The sequence below is a fragment of the Ochotona curzoniae genome, unplaced genomic scaffold (assembly GCF_017591425.1).
Source record: "Ochotona curzoniae isolate NIBS_2020 unplaced genomic scaffold, NIBS_Ocur_1.0 contig_2321, whole genome shotgun sequence".
Taxonomy (NCBI): domain Eukaryota; kingdom Metazoa; phylum Chordata; class Mammalia; order Lagomorpha; family Ochotonidae; genus Ochotona; species Ochotona curzoniae.
Window position 1 is genome coordinate 20,422,482 of NW_024465421.1, and position 19,897 is coordinate 20,442,378.

General features: G+C 48.8%; 1 protein-coding gene across 14 annotated transcripts in view; it reads right to left on the reverse strand.

Moving 5' to 3' along the window:
- The window catches only part of RBFOX1 (RNA binding fox-1 homolog 1), a 1,044,467-nt gene that overhangs the window by 105,085 nt on the left and 919,485 nt on the right, over positions 1 to 19,897 (reverse strand). For 12 of the 14 annotated variants that reach the window (XM_040973377.1, XM_040973373.1, XM_040973376.1 and 9 more), the window contains one exon: positions 1,968 to 2,105. The exons of 1 other annotated variant lie outside the window; for it this stretch is intronic. In XM_040973377.1, coding sequence (XP_040829311.1) covers positions 1,968 to 2,105 — 138 coding nt within the window. The remainder of the gene's footprint in view (positions 1 to 1,967; positions 2,106 to 19,897) is intronic. One more of the 14 variants, XM_040973378.1, reaches the window with a different exon arrangement.

A 19,897-nucleotide genomic window follows, 5' to 3' on the forward strand; every position in this document is an offset into this window, starting at 1 on the left:
TTGGCCAGAGCAGACTTCTGATGTCTAAATTCCATTTCTTTAGAATGATGGCTGTAAAGCAAGAAGGCCTCACACTTACTGCAAGCGATCCTTAAGTCTTGGCTCATTTTCCTAGAAAGAATTTCCACAGCAAAAAAAAAAAAGAAACACCTTGAACTTTTTTCAAAAGGACATGGACGCGATCCCTGATGAACACGGTTCGTCTGAGTGTTACTGAATGCAGGCTGAATGTTTCAACTGATAACTACCGAGTAGTCTCTGGCTTTGCAAACGGGCACCTTATTGGGGGTTTGAAAATGTTAGGTGTCACACACACACACAGAACAAAGCAGGTATCTTAACATCCCTGTAGGCTCAGGAACCTTCAGGATAACCAAGAAGACCATGGAGCAAAGACCTCTCTTGGGGGTGGGGCATAGACGGGCATCGTGAAAGAACAGCAGGGAGCCCAGTGCGAAGCCAGTATCAGTCATGCTTGATGAACAAGGAGGCCTCGGCAGCAAGCTAGCTTCCGAACCTGACACAGCAAGGAGAACAGAACTCCTCTGGCTGCCCGTCATTCAAACCTGGTCTCGCTGCTCTCCACACGCTTAACCTTGCCTCCAACTTTGAATGCTCGGCACTTTTCAAAGTCATCTTTGACCTGAGAGTGCCTGAGGGTATCTCGGCTCTGCAAGAGTTAGAGGGCTCAACTCAAGGTTATTACCAAATGAGAGAGATAAAAGAGCAGAGGCTGACCTTTTCCTGGGAAATGTCAGGATCCGAGCCTGGGCATCCTGAATATGAGGAGGCTGGCTCTGCTTGGCCGTCAGCGCATGCTTGATCAGCATCATGTGTGTTAGAGAAATAAAAGGTGTGCGCTCCCCCGCAAAGCACGGAGCCCGTGAGGAGCGAACCAGAGCTAACTCTTTCATGCGGAGAGCGACGCCAGCGTGGCCCAGCACGAGGGTTCCACTGGAGACGCTGCTTCTCCCTTTTGTAACGTGTGCATGCACCCACAAGCTCTTTAGAAGAGCTGCCCAAGCAGGCCACCTTTGCTCTGACTCAAATGTGAAGCGTGTAGTTCTTGACGCAGAATCTGCAGACACTTGCTGTCCTGGCTGGGATGTCAGGCACAAGCAGAAACTACATCTGCACAAACAAGTGACAACCAAGCCCTCTCCCGGCAGTGGCCTCTGGTGGAACAGAGCTCAAAGGAACGGCAGACATATCCCTTCCCAGGAAGCATGATGTGGACGGCTTCCTGAAAAGGGATCAGAGTCAGAACAACCTTTCCAAGAAGTGATGCTCTCACTGATTTCCTCAGGGCCAGTGGCAGGTCTTGGTCTGCTCTGCGTTTCCCGGGGTGCCTTGGCAGGCCTGTCCCCTGTGGCATCTCTCATCACAGTCAGTACCTCCAGATTTTTGTCACCGATTCCAGCAGGAAGTGTACTGCAGGACTCAAGTTAGACTTACAAATCAGTAGCACACTTCTTTTTTTCAAATTAGTGTTTCATTTTTAAAGCCCTGCGCATGCAGAAAGAGTTCATCTCTGCAGCTGCATCGGAAATCTCACTGCACGGTGCTTGGGAGAGGAGGAAGACGGGGTCACCCGGCCACCTGTCCGGCCACTGCAGCAAAGACAACGGACACTGTTTCTTTTAGCTGGGACCTGGGGTCTTGGACCACCACAGTCACGTTCCCACAGTGGGCCAGTCAGGAGTGTGTGTTCTGGACATCCAAGTGAACCTACTAGGAGAAGAGCATTTGATGAGATGCAGATGTCACAGACACACACAGAGTGCAACTTCCATTCGCATCTACAAGGGATTTCAGGCCCCAACACGGACCCAGAGCTCGGGCTGCAAGTGGCTCTTCCTGATGCAAATGTCTTGCCTTAGCATTGTGCATACCAAGAACTTGCAGGAGCCCAAGAAGGCTCTAGGGACCTCATACCGCGCATGGCAGAACATCGATATGGTACTTACGCCAAACATTTGTCGGAGGTCTGGATCCCGGAACCGGAAGGGGATGTTTGAGACATGCAGCCGCTTGGGCTGGGACTTGTTCTCCGTGTTTTCCGAAGGCTGGGGCTGGCCATCCGTGGGTGCCGCCTCATCTGTCTGCTAAAAGAATGAGAAGACAGCAAAGAGGCTCTGAGTAGACCCAAATGACCTGTTTCAATGTGAGGAAAATTCTAGAATACAGGGATAAGTACGAAAAGGGACTGCCGATCCATCTGCTCCTTCATTTACTCAATGTTTTCTTTTTGTTTTTGGTTTTACTTTTTTCGAGCATCCACCTGCTACCTCTTGTGGGACCGGGGCTCAGCATGGAGCAAAGCTAACAAAAATCCCTTCCCTCACAGAGCATGACAAAAGAAATATAACTAAAAGAGAGAGAGATACAGAGAGAGTGCGTGCCACATCAAGGCCAGGGAGCCAGGGGGCACAGGGCATGAAGAGTACAAACAACATCAGCACAGACAACAGTCCTGAAGGGCAAAAGTGGGATGCGTCTTCACTGATGCGGCTTCCAATCTCAGATATGCCCCCCATGTGTGAGACTGCACAGATCAAATGTTTTCAAATGTAGCAAAAAAAAATCGGAAGACTATTTGTGTTTCTTTCATTCATCCAAGTAATTTGCTGATTGCCACTTTTTGTTGAATGGTATAAACTTGAGATGTTCTCGACACTTGACTCCATATGGTTGTTTGCATTTCAATTAAATGCAATCTTAAGTTTGGTTTACATTCCCTGTGTTTTGAGTTTGCAGTTCACCCCTGCAGAAAATTCTGTTAGGACTGTGTTCATGTAGAGAAGATAACATCATTAGCATAAACCACTATTTCTTCCTAGCATTCCCACCCCAACACATCTCTTCAGTCCCCAATCCAAAAAACCCTCTATATTGTGATAGCACGTTGACTCCATCACACGGACAGAAGCAGAAAAGTCACAGAAACTTTGGGTGTTCCACTATCATTTCAAACATTCTGCTTTTTAATACTTTCTCTGCAATTAGCATGTGCTTCCTCTAGGTGGCAAGAGATGCCATCCAAGTCACATTCCTGCCTCTGAATCAAGGATGGAGCGTCTGGTCCCATTCAAGCCATAAACAAGGACTCCCTTGCACCTGTTGATAGGCAATTCAGAAACATGCGACTGGAACAAACATACGGTCGCATGCGGCCAGATGTAAACTAGTGAAATATCAAAAGAAACACTCAAATAATGTGGGTATCATTGGCAACTTCTCATCAACCCCTGGAGCACTCCTTCCCAACATATCTCTACTGCATTTAGAAGGCAAGACTTCCTGGGGACTTCCACGCCGTTATCTCAAGCTGACTTTGTATCCAAAGCCCTGCTAGATGACTTCTTCAACTTTAAAGACCATTTTGTGAGGGCCAGCCCAACAGTGGACCGTCCTACTGCCAATGATGTTGAAGTGAATGGGAGAAGGACTGTGATAATTCAGACCCAGCTCCCAGTACACTGGACTGGGTAGGACTGTGATGCAGACTGTTCCATGCTGGAATGAGAACAATCAAAGGGCTGAGAAACCTTAAACTGGAGATACACTGCCCCACAGGGCCGAGTAGCCTTGAACAAGAGACTGTTGGTGCACCTGCGAGTTTGACAGGGTGGGAAAGGTCCGAGACACAATGTGACTGGACCCTATGCTCTATCAAGAGAGGGCATGGCAGGTGCAACCTCCAGGGATAGGAAGGCCACTCTGGACTCAGGGCAGTGGGTGCCTCTGGCTGTGGCAGCCCTGGCTGGTGGGCGAACCTGGGTGACAGAAGATTCAGAGAGGGCGTTACAGAAGAAGCAGGGCTTGGGTCCCAGAGGGCCCTGTGCACAAAGCAAGAGGCTTAACTGCATCACAAAGGCTCATAGCTAGATGTGACCACCACACGGTACCAACGTCTGCTGGAGAGCAGCTGGCTTCCTCAGCAACTCAGTGAATCATTAGTGAAGGAATAAACAAATGAAGAGAAGAACCATTAATGTTGCTTTTCTCCAGCGATACCTAAAGAACACTGTTAGAACACAGGACTGCACAGACCAGGAGCCACGCTTTCCCCACTGGCCATGTCAGCTCTGGTTCTGTGCCCATTGTGTAGAGATGGCTGTGAGTCACTAGACTGCCACAGGTCAGGCGCTTGGGGTCTTCCCACGGTGTCACAAGCCCCTAACTCCGCGGAAATAGCAGCGAGGAAACTCACTTCCAGTACATTTTTTTTCCATTGTGTTAGGAATTGCTAGTCAAATGCAAAATTAAATCAAGCTCGCTCCCATCCCAAGGAAGAGACTTAGACAAGGAATTGTGCACAACTGTTGGATGTTTCAGTTTAATAAACCTAATTAGGAATTACAGAGATTATGATTAAACATATTAAATGATTAATAGCATTACGCCGCTCATGTGAAAATTAAAATTAATCATCTCTACTCAAATAGGACTTTTGAGAAATCTCTGCATTGTTTCTTTTGATAAAAACATACAACACTCAATTAATCATTTTGTAGTGTATGCATCTATACAAATGCCTGGGTGTTCAAAATAATTTTTAAGGGAACAGGTTAAAAATGTAAACATATGGATATAAGGAAAGAAAAGAAATGGAGTATCAAGAGTCGCAGGTTGAGAAAGAAAATCTGTCATCAGAGCATGCCAGCTTGCACGCTCTGCTGTGCTCCATGGAACGAGGACCCCTGAGTCACCCACAGAGCTATGGGTGGGAGCCAGCTCGAACAGGTCTACATTAAAAGGCCAAACGGGACAAGCAGGCAATCCCAGAGAGTTATGGAGAAAACTGAGATGCAGTCAGAGACAAGAGAGACGTCAACATGGGGCCAGATCCTCATCAACTGCCCAGTACTTGAGCTCTGTCTCTCTCCGGGAACACTCACAGACCTAGCCCGTGTCTCGTGCCTCTGGACCAGCATCCAACTACCGAACACAGGCATGGCGGCCTAGGGCAAGAGAACTTCTCTTCTTCGCTTCACTTCTCCTACAGTCACAGAAGCCAGAATCCAAAATCAAGGTGTGTTTGTGAAGGTCACTCTTCCATTCACCCCAGTCCACTAGGAAACAGACAATGACCCCAGAGGACACACAGTGTGAGGCTGTGGCCAAGCTGACAGCGCCAACCGTCACCTCAGGCAGCACGGAGCTCTCAGTCGGGGTTGGCCTCAGGCCAGGTCCCTTCCAGAACCACCCTAGGCTCTCCCATTCGACAGGGGTCATTTTTAACGAGGTTGCAAAAAACACAAAAGGTACATGCAACTTCCCTTCATTATGAACCCAGTTTTACCACCTGCCTAGAAGCATTGATGCCCAGGAGGCTCACGGAAGCTTATGGCAAAGGCACAGAGAAAAAAAAAAATCAATGTGAAACAACTCAAACTCGCAAACAGGACTGAACATCTGGAGCACACCTTGCTGAAGGGAAGTGCCTGCAGGATTTGCAGTGATATGCCCAAGCTGGCTCTGTCAACACTCCGTGGGAACAACACGCTAAGGGACTCCCGAACTTCCCCAGTGTTCTTTTGGAAGCTATGTTTGCCTTAGCATGAGAGCCATCTAAACTGGAGATGCGCATTCTCCCTACACCGGGAAGATCAGACAGTAGGACTGAGCAGTCCAGTAAGTACACGCTGGTCCATTCACCGTCAGTGGACGTTCCAATAAGTGAGGATTGTAGAGGCACAAGCACAGGAGGCTGGAGCCTCAGCCCCGGCCATGAGGCTCAGGGGGTCCTGGCCTGACTACTGCCTGCCTCTCCACAGTGTTCCCTCCTTCGCTCCCTGAGCTGTCTCTTCCTGAGACACACACTGCATGCTCCCTCCTTAGCCTTCACATTTGTTATTCCCTCTGCCTGGGAACGAGCCTCTTGCTTCACATGCCCCAGGCTTTGCCCTCTTGCATACGAGGTCTCTGTCCAGATCTCACCCAATGGAGAAGCTGCCCCTGGTCCCAGGATCAAAGACAGTGTTGCACTGACATGCCCTGGCCTTGCTTGTTGACTGCTTCATGACACACATGCCTTCTGACCTGATTCTACCATGTCTGTCGTACCCACAATCTATGGAAGTCCGCAAGCAGTAGGCAGGACCAGGCCACAAATGCCACGCCAGGCCCATTTAAACCAGCTCTGTGTCTGTAACACCCATCATTGGAAGTGCAACAGCAAAGCTACCATGCATTTCCTTTCCTGCCTTCGCCACTTCATGCGGAGAGGATCCATGTTCTATCACAGATCTCAGTAACCCTGGCGTACTGCAGCTCCTTCCCTTACTAACTTGAGCACTTGCACCTTTTCCCTTCGAGGAGGCGCTTTGAGTTTCTCCTTGGCACATCCAAAACACCAGCATCACTACTTGCTCACTTGGAGGCATAAATAAAACCTGAACTCAAGCACTGGGCCGCCCTGCCCACTGATCTGATAACAGAAATGGCTACAAAACGACAAATGAATGGGCGGGGAGCATAGATGCCGTGGAGGCACCGGGCAGAGGGACGGTTCAGATGGACCTGACAGCGTGAGATTGCATCATGTTGCTCAGAATGGTATACAATTTAAAAACTAACAATTCTTTCTGGAATTTTCCACTTTACCTCCTAATGAACAATGGGCAGCTGGCACGGCCAAGAGTGACATCAGGACCAGGAGACCCTGCCAGATCTCTCCCTTCTGCGTGTAGCTGTCTCACCCACCACAGCAGCCTCTCCAGACGTGGACTGTTTCACCTCCCCGAGAGCAGCACCAAGAGTGTGCTGTTGACAGCGTGACAGGTTTCTTCCTTGATGTCATCAGGGTTGCCCAAGATTCCAGCAGCTCACGTGGAACACCATGGAAGATTCTAAGCATCTCTGGCCTTGCCTTGAGTGTGATCCATGAACACCAATGCTACCTCTACAGGTCTTAGTCCCCAAAAAACCATCCATGCCATTAACGTCTCCACTGTTAAGTCTCATGAACAAGCAACTCCTCATATTATCAACTCCCACAGACACTTCTATTTCTCAGGGTCCTGCAAGTGTACAACTCTCACTGTCCAGGAAAGGCTGCAGCTCCAGAAAGTTCCTTCTCCTCAGGAAATGGGTTTACAGGCGGAGCTTCCCCCACAAGCAACCCATTAGGACCATAACAGCAGCTCCCACCCTGGCCCTCTACAGGAGCCCTGCTAGAGGGTGGGGAGTTGGCAGCAGAAATTTTCTTCATCAACAAACTCCCCAGGTATCGGTGCGGGTTATAAATGTTAAGAAAGCACCACCGGCACGTTAATCTCCTAAAGATCACCGAGTGCTTCCACAAAGACCTTAATAAAGAACCACGGGGCTCCCTCTGCTATAATCGTTCCTAATTCAATGAACAGCTCTGAGCAACCCAAGGCTAATCCTGGTGAAATTGGATTTTGATATCGACCAATCCAGGGACGCCTGGTTGAGAGGGAGAATACGCTCAGTAAGGTAGAAAAACCCAGCCCTCGGATTCTGTCCCCACCTACGTACAGCCTCTGCTCTCCAGGCCTCTCTCTGTAGAGGCTGCCAACCCCACCGTGCACAGCATCTTCTGCTGACAAACAGGTGACTGGAAGGAGCAACACATATAAGGTACGCTTATGCGTAGACAAATTGAGTTAAAAACTCTCAGTTAGGGCCCGCTGTGATGGCCTAGCGGCTAAAGTCCTTGCCTTGATTGCGCTGGGATCCTCCCATATGGGCGCCAGTTCTAATCCCAGCGGCCCCGTTTCCCATCCAGCTCTCTGCTTGTGGCCTGGGAAAGCCCAAAGCTGCACCCATGTGGGGAGACCCAGAAGAGCTCCTGGCTTTGGATCGGCACAGTACCGGCTGTTGTGCTCACTTGAGGAGTGAATCATTGGACGGAAGATCTTCTTCTCTGTCTCTCCTCCTCTCTGTATATCAGACTTTGCAATAAAAATAAATAAATCTTAAAAAAAAAACCTCTCAGTTCATAACTAATATCCCCACTACTTAAACACCTGCTGAGTATCAATTTCCTCAGCCTCAAGCCAGGATGAAAGATTCCATCCCACAGAATCTGGAGATGCTGTGAGTGGAGCGAGGGGAGTGAGCATAAGGTGGCAGGCACAGGCGCGGTGGGTATATTGTGAGACTGCTGGCAGAAACCACAATACAGAAGAGAGCTTAGAGGTTTCAAATACAGTGTTGAAGGGAGGGATGGGGAGAGCAACTCAAGAAGTAGGCTAGAGTTTTGAGAGTAAATTTCAGATGTGGGTCCATCCACTGGTTCACTTCCCAAATGCCCTTAATACCCAGGTGTGATGGGCTGAACCAAAGCCAGAAAAGTTGTTGGAACTTCCCCGTGAGTAGCAGGGACTCAATCTTGGAGCCATGCCCTGGGGCCCTGGGGCCCTGGAGCGTGCATCAGCAGCAGGCAGGAGTTGGGAGCAGGCCTGGAACCCAAAGCCAGGTACCCCAACATGCGACATGGGTATTCCAACTGGCATCTTAACCGCTCGGCCCAACGCTTGCCCTCTGCTCCCCAACAGCATTTGATGGAAACTGAATGTGCATGTACTAGGAACCTAGCACCAGATGCAGCTCAAGAACACTGGCCCAGGAAGTGAGGGCAGCCATACCCAGGAAAATGTGATTCACACACACCATTCTAAAACTCCCACAGGCCTCATTGAAAGAGGAAAAACAGATATTACTAATAATTTTAGCAAAATATAGGTATTCTACACTATTTTACTTAAAAAAAATATTCCCAAAGTGTCCTCAGTGTAATACATGATTTATATTCTTGCTTTTTTTCCTGGTACTGAATCTTCACAATTTTAACACTTAGGGCTCCTCACCTCCATCTGGGCACTGCTCTTCAGTGGAAACATTGATCTACATTTAGGCTTTGAAAAACTGACAGCTGAATACTCAAGGTTTTCCACACAGACTTCAAAGGTTTCCAATAACAGAATCAAGTAAGAGAGCTTACGTTTCAAGAGGAATCAAACTGCACATGCAGTTCTGCGGTCACTGGCCACTCCGCAAGTGCTGGGTGATGCAGATGTCATATGCTGGGGACAGTGAGGCCTCAAAGCCATGCGTGTCCAGGACCAAGAGTTTTGAAGGCTGATAATCACTCAATGCTAAGATAGATTACCCTGGATTACTAGTGTGGGCTCGCTATTGGCCCTGGCAGAAGGAAGACCTGGGAGGCAGGAGCGCTCATGTCAGGAAGGCCCCCGTGGAAGAAGGGCTCAGCCACCAGCACTGGCCTTAAGGACAGGGGGAAAAGGGTCAGGCGGCTTGTGGGAGATGGGAAAGGCCACTGAAGGGATTCCACCAAGAGCATTCCAAGAAAAACACACGAACACCCTGCAGGCAATGATACCCGTTCCACATTCTGACACCTCAAGCATAACCTAAGACGCAGGCACCGTGCTTGCGCTAGCTTGACACAACGACCACAGAAAACCATTGTGTTATCTCGTTAGAAAGCTTCGCTCCAGCACGCTTCCCTCACTGCAAAGTTATACTGCCCAGCAAAGTTTTGGAGCCATAGCGGGCTGGGTGTTGGAGAGCGGGAAGTGTGCTCACTCCAGAGGAAAGAGCGACAGCAAGAGCCTGCCCTAGGACACCGGCGCTGCTGAGCTCGGAAACGGTGCGCGTCAGTCAACTCAACTGAGTTTCAAAACCATATACTTTCATCTGCTTGACAGAGAGAAGGGACGGATGACAGATGGAGAGCGACAAAAGTAGGGAGAGAAGATGGAGGGGAGAGGATGAAGCACAAAGGATGAGAGGCAACAAGAATGTAAAAATATTCCACCTGTTGGTTCGCGCCCCACGTGTCTGCAAAAGCCCAGGCAAGGTCAGGTTGAAGTCAGGAGCCTGGAACTCATTGCAGGCCTCCCACATGAGTGGCAGGGAGCCATACCCTGCGTCCTCTGCTGCCTCCCACGGTGTGCAAGAGCGGAAAGCGTCATCTGAAGTGGAGATGCTAGCACTTGAATCAGGCACTGCCACAGTGAACCCAGGCACCACAGGCAGTAGCTTAACCGGCTGTGCCACAACGCCTGTTCGTCTAAAAAGCTTTTGGATTGAAGTAGATTGGTGATGTTAATATATTTCTTGGCTACTATGAGCATTCCAGGTGGTGCCTACTGTGCTGGGCAGGTAGGTGGTTCCACTCACAGCAACTGTCAGCCCTGGCCTTAGCACTGCCACAATCATCCCACAGATACCCATTTCTCAACCTAGCCCTTTCGGAACCATTCACCGAGGCACCACGCAGGCCATCAGAGACTCCAAATCTATGCTCAGCCTCTTGTTTCTCTATTCAATAGCCCCCAATTCTGCTCTCAAGGAAAGCCCGGGGCCCAAGCTGGGAGAGGGATGGAAACAGTGTGATTTTTCCAGCCAACCTATTGAATATTCAGCACCTTCCCTAACACAGGCGCTCTCCTCTCCCGGCACAAACTCTTCACAGTGATAAATAAAAAGTGCTCTTCTGAGTAGCCAGCTGCTTCTCCCTCCTCCACCAATCAAGTTATTTCTCAGAGAGAAAAGCTTGTGAGTGTCTTCGAGGCATTATTTGATTAAGTTGACAATATTATGTGAGCGATGGTTGAGTACCCACTGCGATGTACTTTGGACCAAATTGATTTGTGTAACGAACACTTGCTCCGTCTCTTCTTGCAGCCTGAATAGCGGTCTTGATTTAGCCAGTAATGCCAGGCGCCGAGTGAATTTACAGGGTCCACGGTCCCTCTCACTCAATCTGCAGAGCATAGCAGGGGCAGTGCATGGGCTGGCATAATTCAATACATTGTACTATAAGCTCAGAAAATCATATCACAGAGCTCTGCAATATACCTATGTGATTTGATTTGTAAACCTGATAAAAAAGCAATCGAAAAAAGTTCATGGGTAGAAAATATATATGTCCTAAGCAAAAATGTAACTGTATTGAATGTGTACAAAGAGCCCTAGGATGGCGTGAAGGAGAAACACTAGACCTACTCAATCGACTTCATATCCCACATTAGACAATGGTGCACATTCTCCATTTCAAATGAAGCAAGATTGGGAGAAGTTATTTTCCATGAGAAAGACTCATACTTGTAAGCCCAGGGGCCATGAGTTAAAAGCCATGTTTCAGGTTTTCTTGCAATTCGCCTTCAAAATGGGGCTCTGTGCAGATTTTTTTTTCCCAACTTCTTGCCTTTTTACACCATCACAATCACACAGCCTTGGATGTCAGTAACGCCACAGCCGCAGCCGGGGGACACAGAATGCAGAAGTACACAGTGATTCCCTCCTGACTCAGGTGTTTTTCTCCTATTATACAAGATTCAAATGCACTGAATGGCCATTCTTAACACTATGTTCATGTTTCAGGCCTAAGACGACAGCAGCAGGCAGAGCCGAGCTCCGGAAGACGGGCGGGGGCAGTTAGAGACGGGACGGATCTCGGACAATATCCTTGGATTCCCCTAATTACTTTGCATAAATGCTTCTAACGAAGAGGTGAGTGTTCTATGACTGAAAGAGCGTACACTGACACGTCATTCCTTTGAACACTGATACGTCCATTTCCGTAAATTTGGCACAGTCACCGAAATGGCACATAAAGTACAAAACTTTTTGGAGAAAGGACTACTTGGCAGCCCTATTCTAGCAAAGTCCACACACAAACCTCGGGTACTCTCAGAATCTAGTTCTTCAAATGAGGAACATCTACAACATCAGGTGCAGAGACTTGCAGTGGCGTGCCCGTGGTGTCAGACACTGTGTCATGTGGCCTTGGGTAAGCCACTCATCATGAATGGAGAAGAGTCCCAATCTCTGAGAAAGGAAGAACTGCCCCTCCACCCCCTGAACCAAAGCTGCACAAATGAGATGATGCTCCGCTAAGTGCTTTAGCCATTTCAAGTTCTAGTACACATGCAGTCAGCATTTCAAGTTTTCTGGGAAAGTCACAAAACAAACAAGACTTAGCAATGGACATTGAACCTGGCATTGAAGGGTCAGCTGTAACACAGTCGCCTGGTTCAGCTCCTGCCTCTGCCCCCGATGTCTTCCTACTCATGCTTGCCCCACGAGGCAGCCCCAGTAACTGGGTTCCTAAGATCCATGGGAAGACCTGGATCGAGTCCCTTGCTAAGTTCAGTGCAGCCCAGTCTTAACCTCCTTGGGTATCCGAGGAATGGATCAGAAGATGGGTGCACCTCGCTTCCCCTTCCTCTCAAATAAATATGTTTTCAAAGCCAAGATCTGGTCACACGGCAGGATGACAGCATGGAAATCAATATGACGACCGTTAAGATGCTCAGTGGTTGAGGACAGGAATCCTTTCATTTAGGATACTTGAAGCCAGCTTTCTCAGGACATCATGTTTATAGAACTCTTTACTGCGCTTTTATTAATAAAGACACTGAATTTGAATTTGTGGTCACCTTTAGCATGAGGAAGCTTTAGGGTCTGAAACGCAGACAGGTGAGCAGAATTCTGGTGTCACTGTGATTCTAGGGACAGTCAAACACCTCTAAGGCAACTTGTTGGAAATGCAGGATTCTGAGCCTCATCACGTAACTCTGGATCCAGGCAGAGTTGGGAATCACCCTCCTGGGCACCCCAGGCTTTAACACTTTGGCATCACTGTTTTCTATGCTAGGGAGGGAATCACGTGAGTTCCTATGCCTAGGCTGAGAAACCAAGTAGGGTTGGACCCTCCAGTTTCCAACTGTTTGACCTTGGACGTGCCTTACATCCCACAGCTTGAAGACAGGGATTTTGAATTCACTCATTCAAAGGTTATTGATTGACTATCTTCAATGAGACTGGCTAAAGAGGAAAAGACAGGGAGAATTAAAGGCACAAAGCCTGCAAAGTGCTTAGCAAGGCTCCTAGCGTCCAGTGAGCATGCAGACATTTGTCATGGAAAAGCACTCTATGCCTTCCCAATTCTCTTTCAAGAGCAAAGCCACCACGACAGGGTGATGGGCCCCTGTGCGACTGGGTGCATTGCCCTTATTTTGTGGGGAAGGCAGGGGGATGCTTCCCTCATTCTAAAACTATCACCTTGGTGGGGGGAAGGCTTGTGTTTTAAGGTGGCTGGGTAGCGGGGCAGGAAGGGTTGAAGCCGGTGAGCTTTCAAACTCTTCCTACTATTGAAGGAAAGCGAGACTGCCTATCAGGCCTCACGCTGCCCTCGTGTCTACAAGGGGACGCACGGAGAGACGCGGGCAGGGAGATGTATAATGTATACATCATAATGCAATCACAAAGCCGAGTTCCTTGGCAGACAGAACATTCTGTCGGGGAGGCTCGCTGCCGACTCTGATGAGTTGATGCTTTCGATCTTTTCTATTGAATTTGAGATTACAAGCCTACTTTTCCATTCAGTCCTGCCCTGCAGCTTTCCCAGACATTCTGTTATCTTTGCCTAAACATTTCAGGAAGGTTTTCAGGAAGGCCTATGAACTCTCCTCCTATATCGGCTCCAGGGAAACAGGACAGATGGCTCCTGTAGCTGACAGCAGCCACTCTGTGCTGATGGGTGAAAGGAAAGGCTGGGATATTTGGTCTCCATTTATTTCTTTTCTTTAAGATTTATTTATTTTTATTGGAAAATCAGATACACAGAGAGGAGGAGAGACAGAGGAAGATCTTCTGTCTGATGATTCACTCCCCAAGTGGCTGCAATGACTGGAGCTGCGCTGATCCAAAGCCAGGAGCCAGGAGCCTCTTGGAGGACTCCCAAGTGGGTGCAGGGTACCAAGGCTTTGGGGCATCCTAGACTGCTTTCCCAGACCACAAGAGGGGAGCTGGATGGGAAGCGGGGCTGCCAGTACGTGAACCAGTGCCGATATGGGATCCTGGTGTGTGCAAAGCGAGGACTTTAACTGCTAGGCTACCATGCTGGGTCCTGGTCTCCATTTCTAGAGAGTCTCTTCTAAGAAGAGAAATCGTGGAAGTCACTTTGTGCAGCTGCTCATGGCCTTCACCGGCCACAAGGAGCCCATGTCCACCTTTCAGATGGTCATCATTCACTATGGTGTTTTCATCAGCTCATTCCAAGTGAGCTCTTGCAAAGGTTGCTGTTACAGGTGCAGTAACTGGGGCTTTGGAGACCTGCAGAGTCCAGGAAGCTGGCATTGCCAGTGCCCATATGTAGTGGTCTGGGGTAGCTGGTGCAGCCCTGAAACTTGCTCTACTGTCTTGTGGGAGCTGACCATGAACTGGTTAGCAACTCTATGAGTCCACTGCCAAACACAGCCTGGAAGAATAGTTACACAACATAAGTGCACAACTGAGGGATACAAAAACAGAAATCCAGATTCAGAAATCCATCACTTGTAATTTTTTTCACTCCATTGTGCTGTCAGCCACGTTCTGGAGGAAACACCTGTATCGCACCTGCACAGGGGGAGCTCTTCCAAGGGGCTGGAGGGTGTGGACAGTGGACATTTGTACATGTTCCCCTCACTCGCACTCCGTGATCAGAGAGGAGGCACTGGAGGCTGGCAAGGGACCATGATGGGAAAACTTATAACCTTGAACCTGGAGAAGGCTTTCTATCTGCCTCCTGCCTTTCAAATCAATCAATGATTAGAAAAAAAATGTAGCATCCAGCCTGCTTCCAATAATTGACATGACAGGTGTTTGATGTCCATGATGATGGTGACAATGTGTTTAACAGAGACATTTGAGAAATCCTTTCAAATCACAGCAAGAATTGATGGTTGCTAAACTTAAAAAGGAAGTTTCCAGAAAAATGACAATCACAATTTCCACTAAAACTCCTTCATTTAAACAATTACACTCTGACAATAATAGCAGGCTATACCATGGTTTGTTACTCCACTCATCTTCGTGATATTGCCTGAAGCTGGTGCTAAAACTACACAAGTTCCACAGACAAGGAACAGTGGAGTCTGAAAAGGGTCCACCTAAGCCAGGGAGCTGGGCAGTGGGTGGGGCCAAGAACCAAGGTCTTGGGTGGGCGGGGGGGGGTGGACTCTAAGGCAGCGCCTTCCCCCTAATACCACACAGCCTCCTTGGGAATGAAACTGTAAAATACCACAGAAGTCGAAGACAAAACAGGTCTTGGTAAGGGCACTTCAGATAAGTTTCAGCTTGCACTCCTTCTGAACCCCCTGTCCTCTGGAGTCCGCAGCACTGAGGGAGAGCAGGCTTTGAGCACTCATCCCAAAGAGGTCTGAGCTGTGGGAACAGCTGTCTTGGTGAGCCCTGCTACCTCTATGCCTCCTGCTCCTCAGTCTTCACAAAAGAAATTTTGCCATTCTTGGCCCAGCACAGTGGCCTAATGGCTAAAAGTCCTCGCCTTGAACGTGCCAGGATCCCATATGGGTGCCGGTTCTAATCCCAGCAGCTCCACTTCCCATCCAGCTCCCTGCTTGTGGCCTGGGAAAGCAGTAGACGTCCTTGGGACCTTGCCCCCACATGGGAGACCTGGAGGCTCCTGGCTTCGCATTGTCTGAGCTCTGGTGGCCATTTGGGGAGCGAACCAGCAGTTGGAAGATCTCCCTCACCATCTCTCCTTCTCTCTGTACATATGCCTTTCCAATAAAAATAAATCATTAAAAAACACACAGTGCTATATAAATGCTAAATAATATACGTAATATTCATTTCCGTAGTGTTCTACTTCACTTTTATTACTGCGAGTGCTAACTGTTGCAACACCTTGGATTTATGCACCACCCTGCTCGCTAACAACCCAGTCTTTTCAACTTCTATTTTCTTAATTGTCTGAACTAATAAGCTTGCTTGGTTAGGACTTAATGTGACCAAAATTATAGGTTGGATGTCATGCACTGGGCTGTGTACAGGGAAACAAAGTTAGAGCATTCAGTGCCCAGAAAAAGACTTCTGCACTGGGGCTGGTAAATGCACAAATGCTGAGGGCCTTAAAAACAATGGGGTGGAGGGGAAGCTGAATGGTATCCTAGCAGCTAAAGTCCTCACCTTGCAGACTCCAGGATCCCATATGGGCGCCACTGCTCATGTCCTGGTGGCACTGTTTCCCATCTAGCTCCCTACTAAGGGGTTGAGAGAGCAGTCAAGGATGGCCCAAAGCCTTGGGACCCTGCACTGGAGTGGGAGACCCAGAAGAAGCTCCTGGCTTCCGGCTTCAGATCGGCTAAGTTTTGGCCATTGTGGCCACTTGGGGAGTGAATCAGCAGATGGAAGATCTTCCTCTCTGTGTTTCCCCTTCTGTGTGTGTCTGACTTTCCAATAAAAATAAATAAATCTTAAAAAACAAAAACAAAAGAATGAGGGAAGAGGCTAAAGGTGTCTGAATGACACATCCAAACTGACATTCAAGTGGCATTCACCATTAGCAGTGCATGCAATGGATGTTCTGTGTTTCTGATGGCCCCGAGACCCATGCAGTTTCACCTGTAATGCTCTAGCCAGTTGATGGAACAGCTAACAATTAGGTGGCTGAACCCAAGACTGTGGTCTCTTCCATAGGCTGTGTGCCTTGATTCTGTTGGCTGATCTCTGATAGACTTTCACCTAAGAGCACAGAAGCCACAGACTCACTCTGAGGATAAAGATCAGGCCTGAAGACAGCACGGTGTCAGGAAGGCTAGAGTGGATGACTGCCTTTCGTGGGACGACCAGGATACGTGAGACTGTCCGCTGTTACCCTGGCTTCTCCTGAGCTCCATCCTGTAAAACAGAAGCTGGTGCTGCTCTCATCCTCCCACCTAACCCATGGTGAGCTGATCTGGGCCTTGCATCAAGCCTGGTGCACATGGAAGGCTTCTAGGCAAAACTGAACTCCTCACTAACAGCTCACAGGCTGACAGCCCAGTCACGGCAGAGGCGGCCTCAGCCTCTCCTGAAGTCAGGTCTCCACCCAGGTCCAGAAAAGTGATTCTCAGCTATGGATGATCCAAGTGTGGATTGTGGCTGGCCAAGCCCATGCACTGGATTGGCCAACTCCACATCCCAGGAACAACTCCCTTGCAGTTGGGAATTGTGACACTGCCCCCATGGAAGCCACACCGATTACTCTGCATCCTGCAGGTGCACTGACTACAGGGGGATCTCTAGCTGAATTATGACATTTGCTACCTGTTCCTGCTTCCTCTTGGGAGCAGTGTCTCAGGATCCTGCCAGCCTTGCTGTTCTTTCAAGTGGGTAATTTCAGGTCATTTCTACTGCCATCCTTAGATGGTAGAGACTGGAGGACTCAAGAAAGACAGATAAGAGGAATAAGAGCAAGAAGTAAAAGAAGAGGAAAAGAAAGCAGGTAGCCTGCTTTTCCCAGAGACTTATTTGCTATGTGGGATGACAGGGAGATGGCAGGGATGTTTGAGAGCAGAAAACAGGGCATGCAAAAAGGGAAAACAGAAAGGATGGGACTGGGAGGTCAGGAAGTGTGGGTTTCTTTTCTGTGCTTTAAGGAATATTGAGTTGGGGGTTCAGCTCACGTTTTGCCATAAAGCATGGCTGTCTCTGAGTATTAAGTAATGACTACACAGCCATGCCATCAGACTGTGCCCTGCAACTCTTCCAGAGACAGCTGGTGCTAGAGAACAGGCTTCCAGAAATGGCCTTTTGGGAGTCTTTGCACCCCCCAGTGCTCGGTTCCTCCATCTCTCAAGGTTAAGTGAGGATCCTGGTTTTGTTAAGTCTCTCTAACTGCAGCAGAGTGCCAAAGGTTCCCAGCATTACATAAGAGACTGTCGCTACTGACCGAAGCCGTCTCACAGACCTGGACTGAGAGTGGCACTTCTGGGAACAGACAGTGAAATTCCATTATGGAAAAAAGAAGAGTCTGCAGATAAAATACAAGGATCAAGGTACAGCTAGATAAAGATCGTCTCTATTGTGCTTGATATGGAACTAAAATTGTGAAGGGAGCTGGATAAAAGGGTGGTGCATGGCGGGGTGAAAATCACATTAAGGGACCTGAACCTTGAGGGGATGGAGGTATGGATGGTGTGGACCAAGTATTTGACCACTGTGGTTCTTCCTGCGGTTTGCCATGGGAATGAGGGACACACAGACATGACACTTGTACACCTGATCTCCCCTGAACATAAGATCCAGGGAGTCCACTAGTAGGGTAACTCTCAAAACTCAGTAGCTGTGTCCATCCCTGGGGTGTAAACACCCCACCTCCACTCTGGTTTGAGCAAACAATGGGTGAAGATTAGAGAGGGCAGGTTCCTGATCAGCACCTTCCATCCTGCTCACAGCCTTCCTCCTGTACACTCCTCTGAGTCCCAAGGCTCCATCACCTCCCAGCAGACCCTTCGTAGCAAGCTCCCAAATCATGCCCTTTCACATACTTACACACTCTCTCTCTCCAAGCTACGCACTCAGCAAGGTAGTCTGACTCCTTCCCTCCTGTGTCCGACATCCAGTTGGCACCCAGCAACTAACACTCAACCGGTCCCTGTGTCTGGGTCTCTGCCCTTCAACACGCATCTAGGAAACCCTCTCCAGGTGGCGGGGTCAGTGCTCACTATTGGCAAGAATTTCAAATCATTACCTTTTAAAATAATATTTTAATCCCATAAGGCAGTAATGGGCTCCCAGATTCTGCTTCTCTGTGGTGATTAAGAGCAGAAATCTTGCGGGTTGGTATTGGGTGGATAGAAAACCCCAGGGATATTCCCGAGTTTGGGTGAAGAAGGTCATTGTGAGAATTTAAAACTTCAGGACAATGTCTGAAAACTCACTGTCAGCAACCTCCAGTACATCTAGAGGCATGGTGCACATTCTAGAAATTTCTAAGGCTTTTAAGTTGGAATTAAAAATGGGAATCCTTTTTGAGCCCTGTTTGTTAACATGAAAAGCGTCATTTAATTAGGACTAATATAAGATGCCCTGTAGAGTGATAATTTAATAATTCAGCCATTTTATTTAGACAGTGCCCCCGGGCACCTCATTAAAAATGGAAGACGTTCAATGGGACAACACAGCTCGGCTGCCACAGATATCCCTCGTGCTCTCAGATCATAAAGTCCCCCCTCTGGGCATTGCATGAGTCACTCCACCAGCCTACAAGCAGCTCTCGGCACTACCAAATTAACCTTCCCAGGAAGGAGCCTCCTAGGAACCACTCGTTTTCCTGGTCCAACCAGGGAGGGAAGGCAGAGGAACCAACCGAAGAAAAGTGTATTCCAGCTTTTCCAAAGTCTCAGGTCAATTTCTCTTCTCTTGGATTGGAATGTGAATTCCTGGCCTGGCTAGCAAGACTCTACCTCCCCAGCATCATCAACAGCATCCCTGCTTATAACAGCCCCTCCCCACCCCCACCAAGGCTCTCAACAGCCATCACACGGATGGCCCCAACAGGATGCCAGTCACCTCCAACATACTGGGTGTCATTTCCACCCCAGAGGGTCTGGCCTGGTTCAAGACAGGTGCGTATATTGGCTCTTCTCTCCCATCTCTCCACCCACTGTTAGCCACTTGGGGCTCCTTATCACTCTCAATCAGTAGCTTAAATGCTGCCTTGTTGGCAACTCCCACCTGTCCACTCTCAACCTACATATTCCCTCTCCTGTGGGTTTCTCTCCACCACCATTCAGACTAGCTATGACCCCCCGAGACCCTCGGGACACTTGTGACAGGGCTCTCCCTTGGCTGTGTTCAGCATCCCTCCCAAGTCCAGAGGCACAGGCTCAAAATAACAAATGCTGTAGTCATCAATACATACTCCCTGTCTTCCGGCATGCCCTCTCTGCTTTGCCAGTTGGCAGTAGCCAGGCCAGGGGCTCACGGCAGGAGCTGTGTACAGTTTGTCAAGTGAGAAGAAAGCAGAGAGCCAAGCCAGGTCTTCTCCCGATGATGTATCAGGTAATGAAGGAGAAAATCAACAGAAACAACGTGGTTGTAGACCAGAGAGTCACATCTGTCTTGC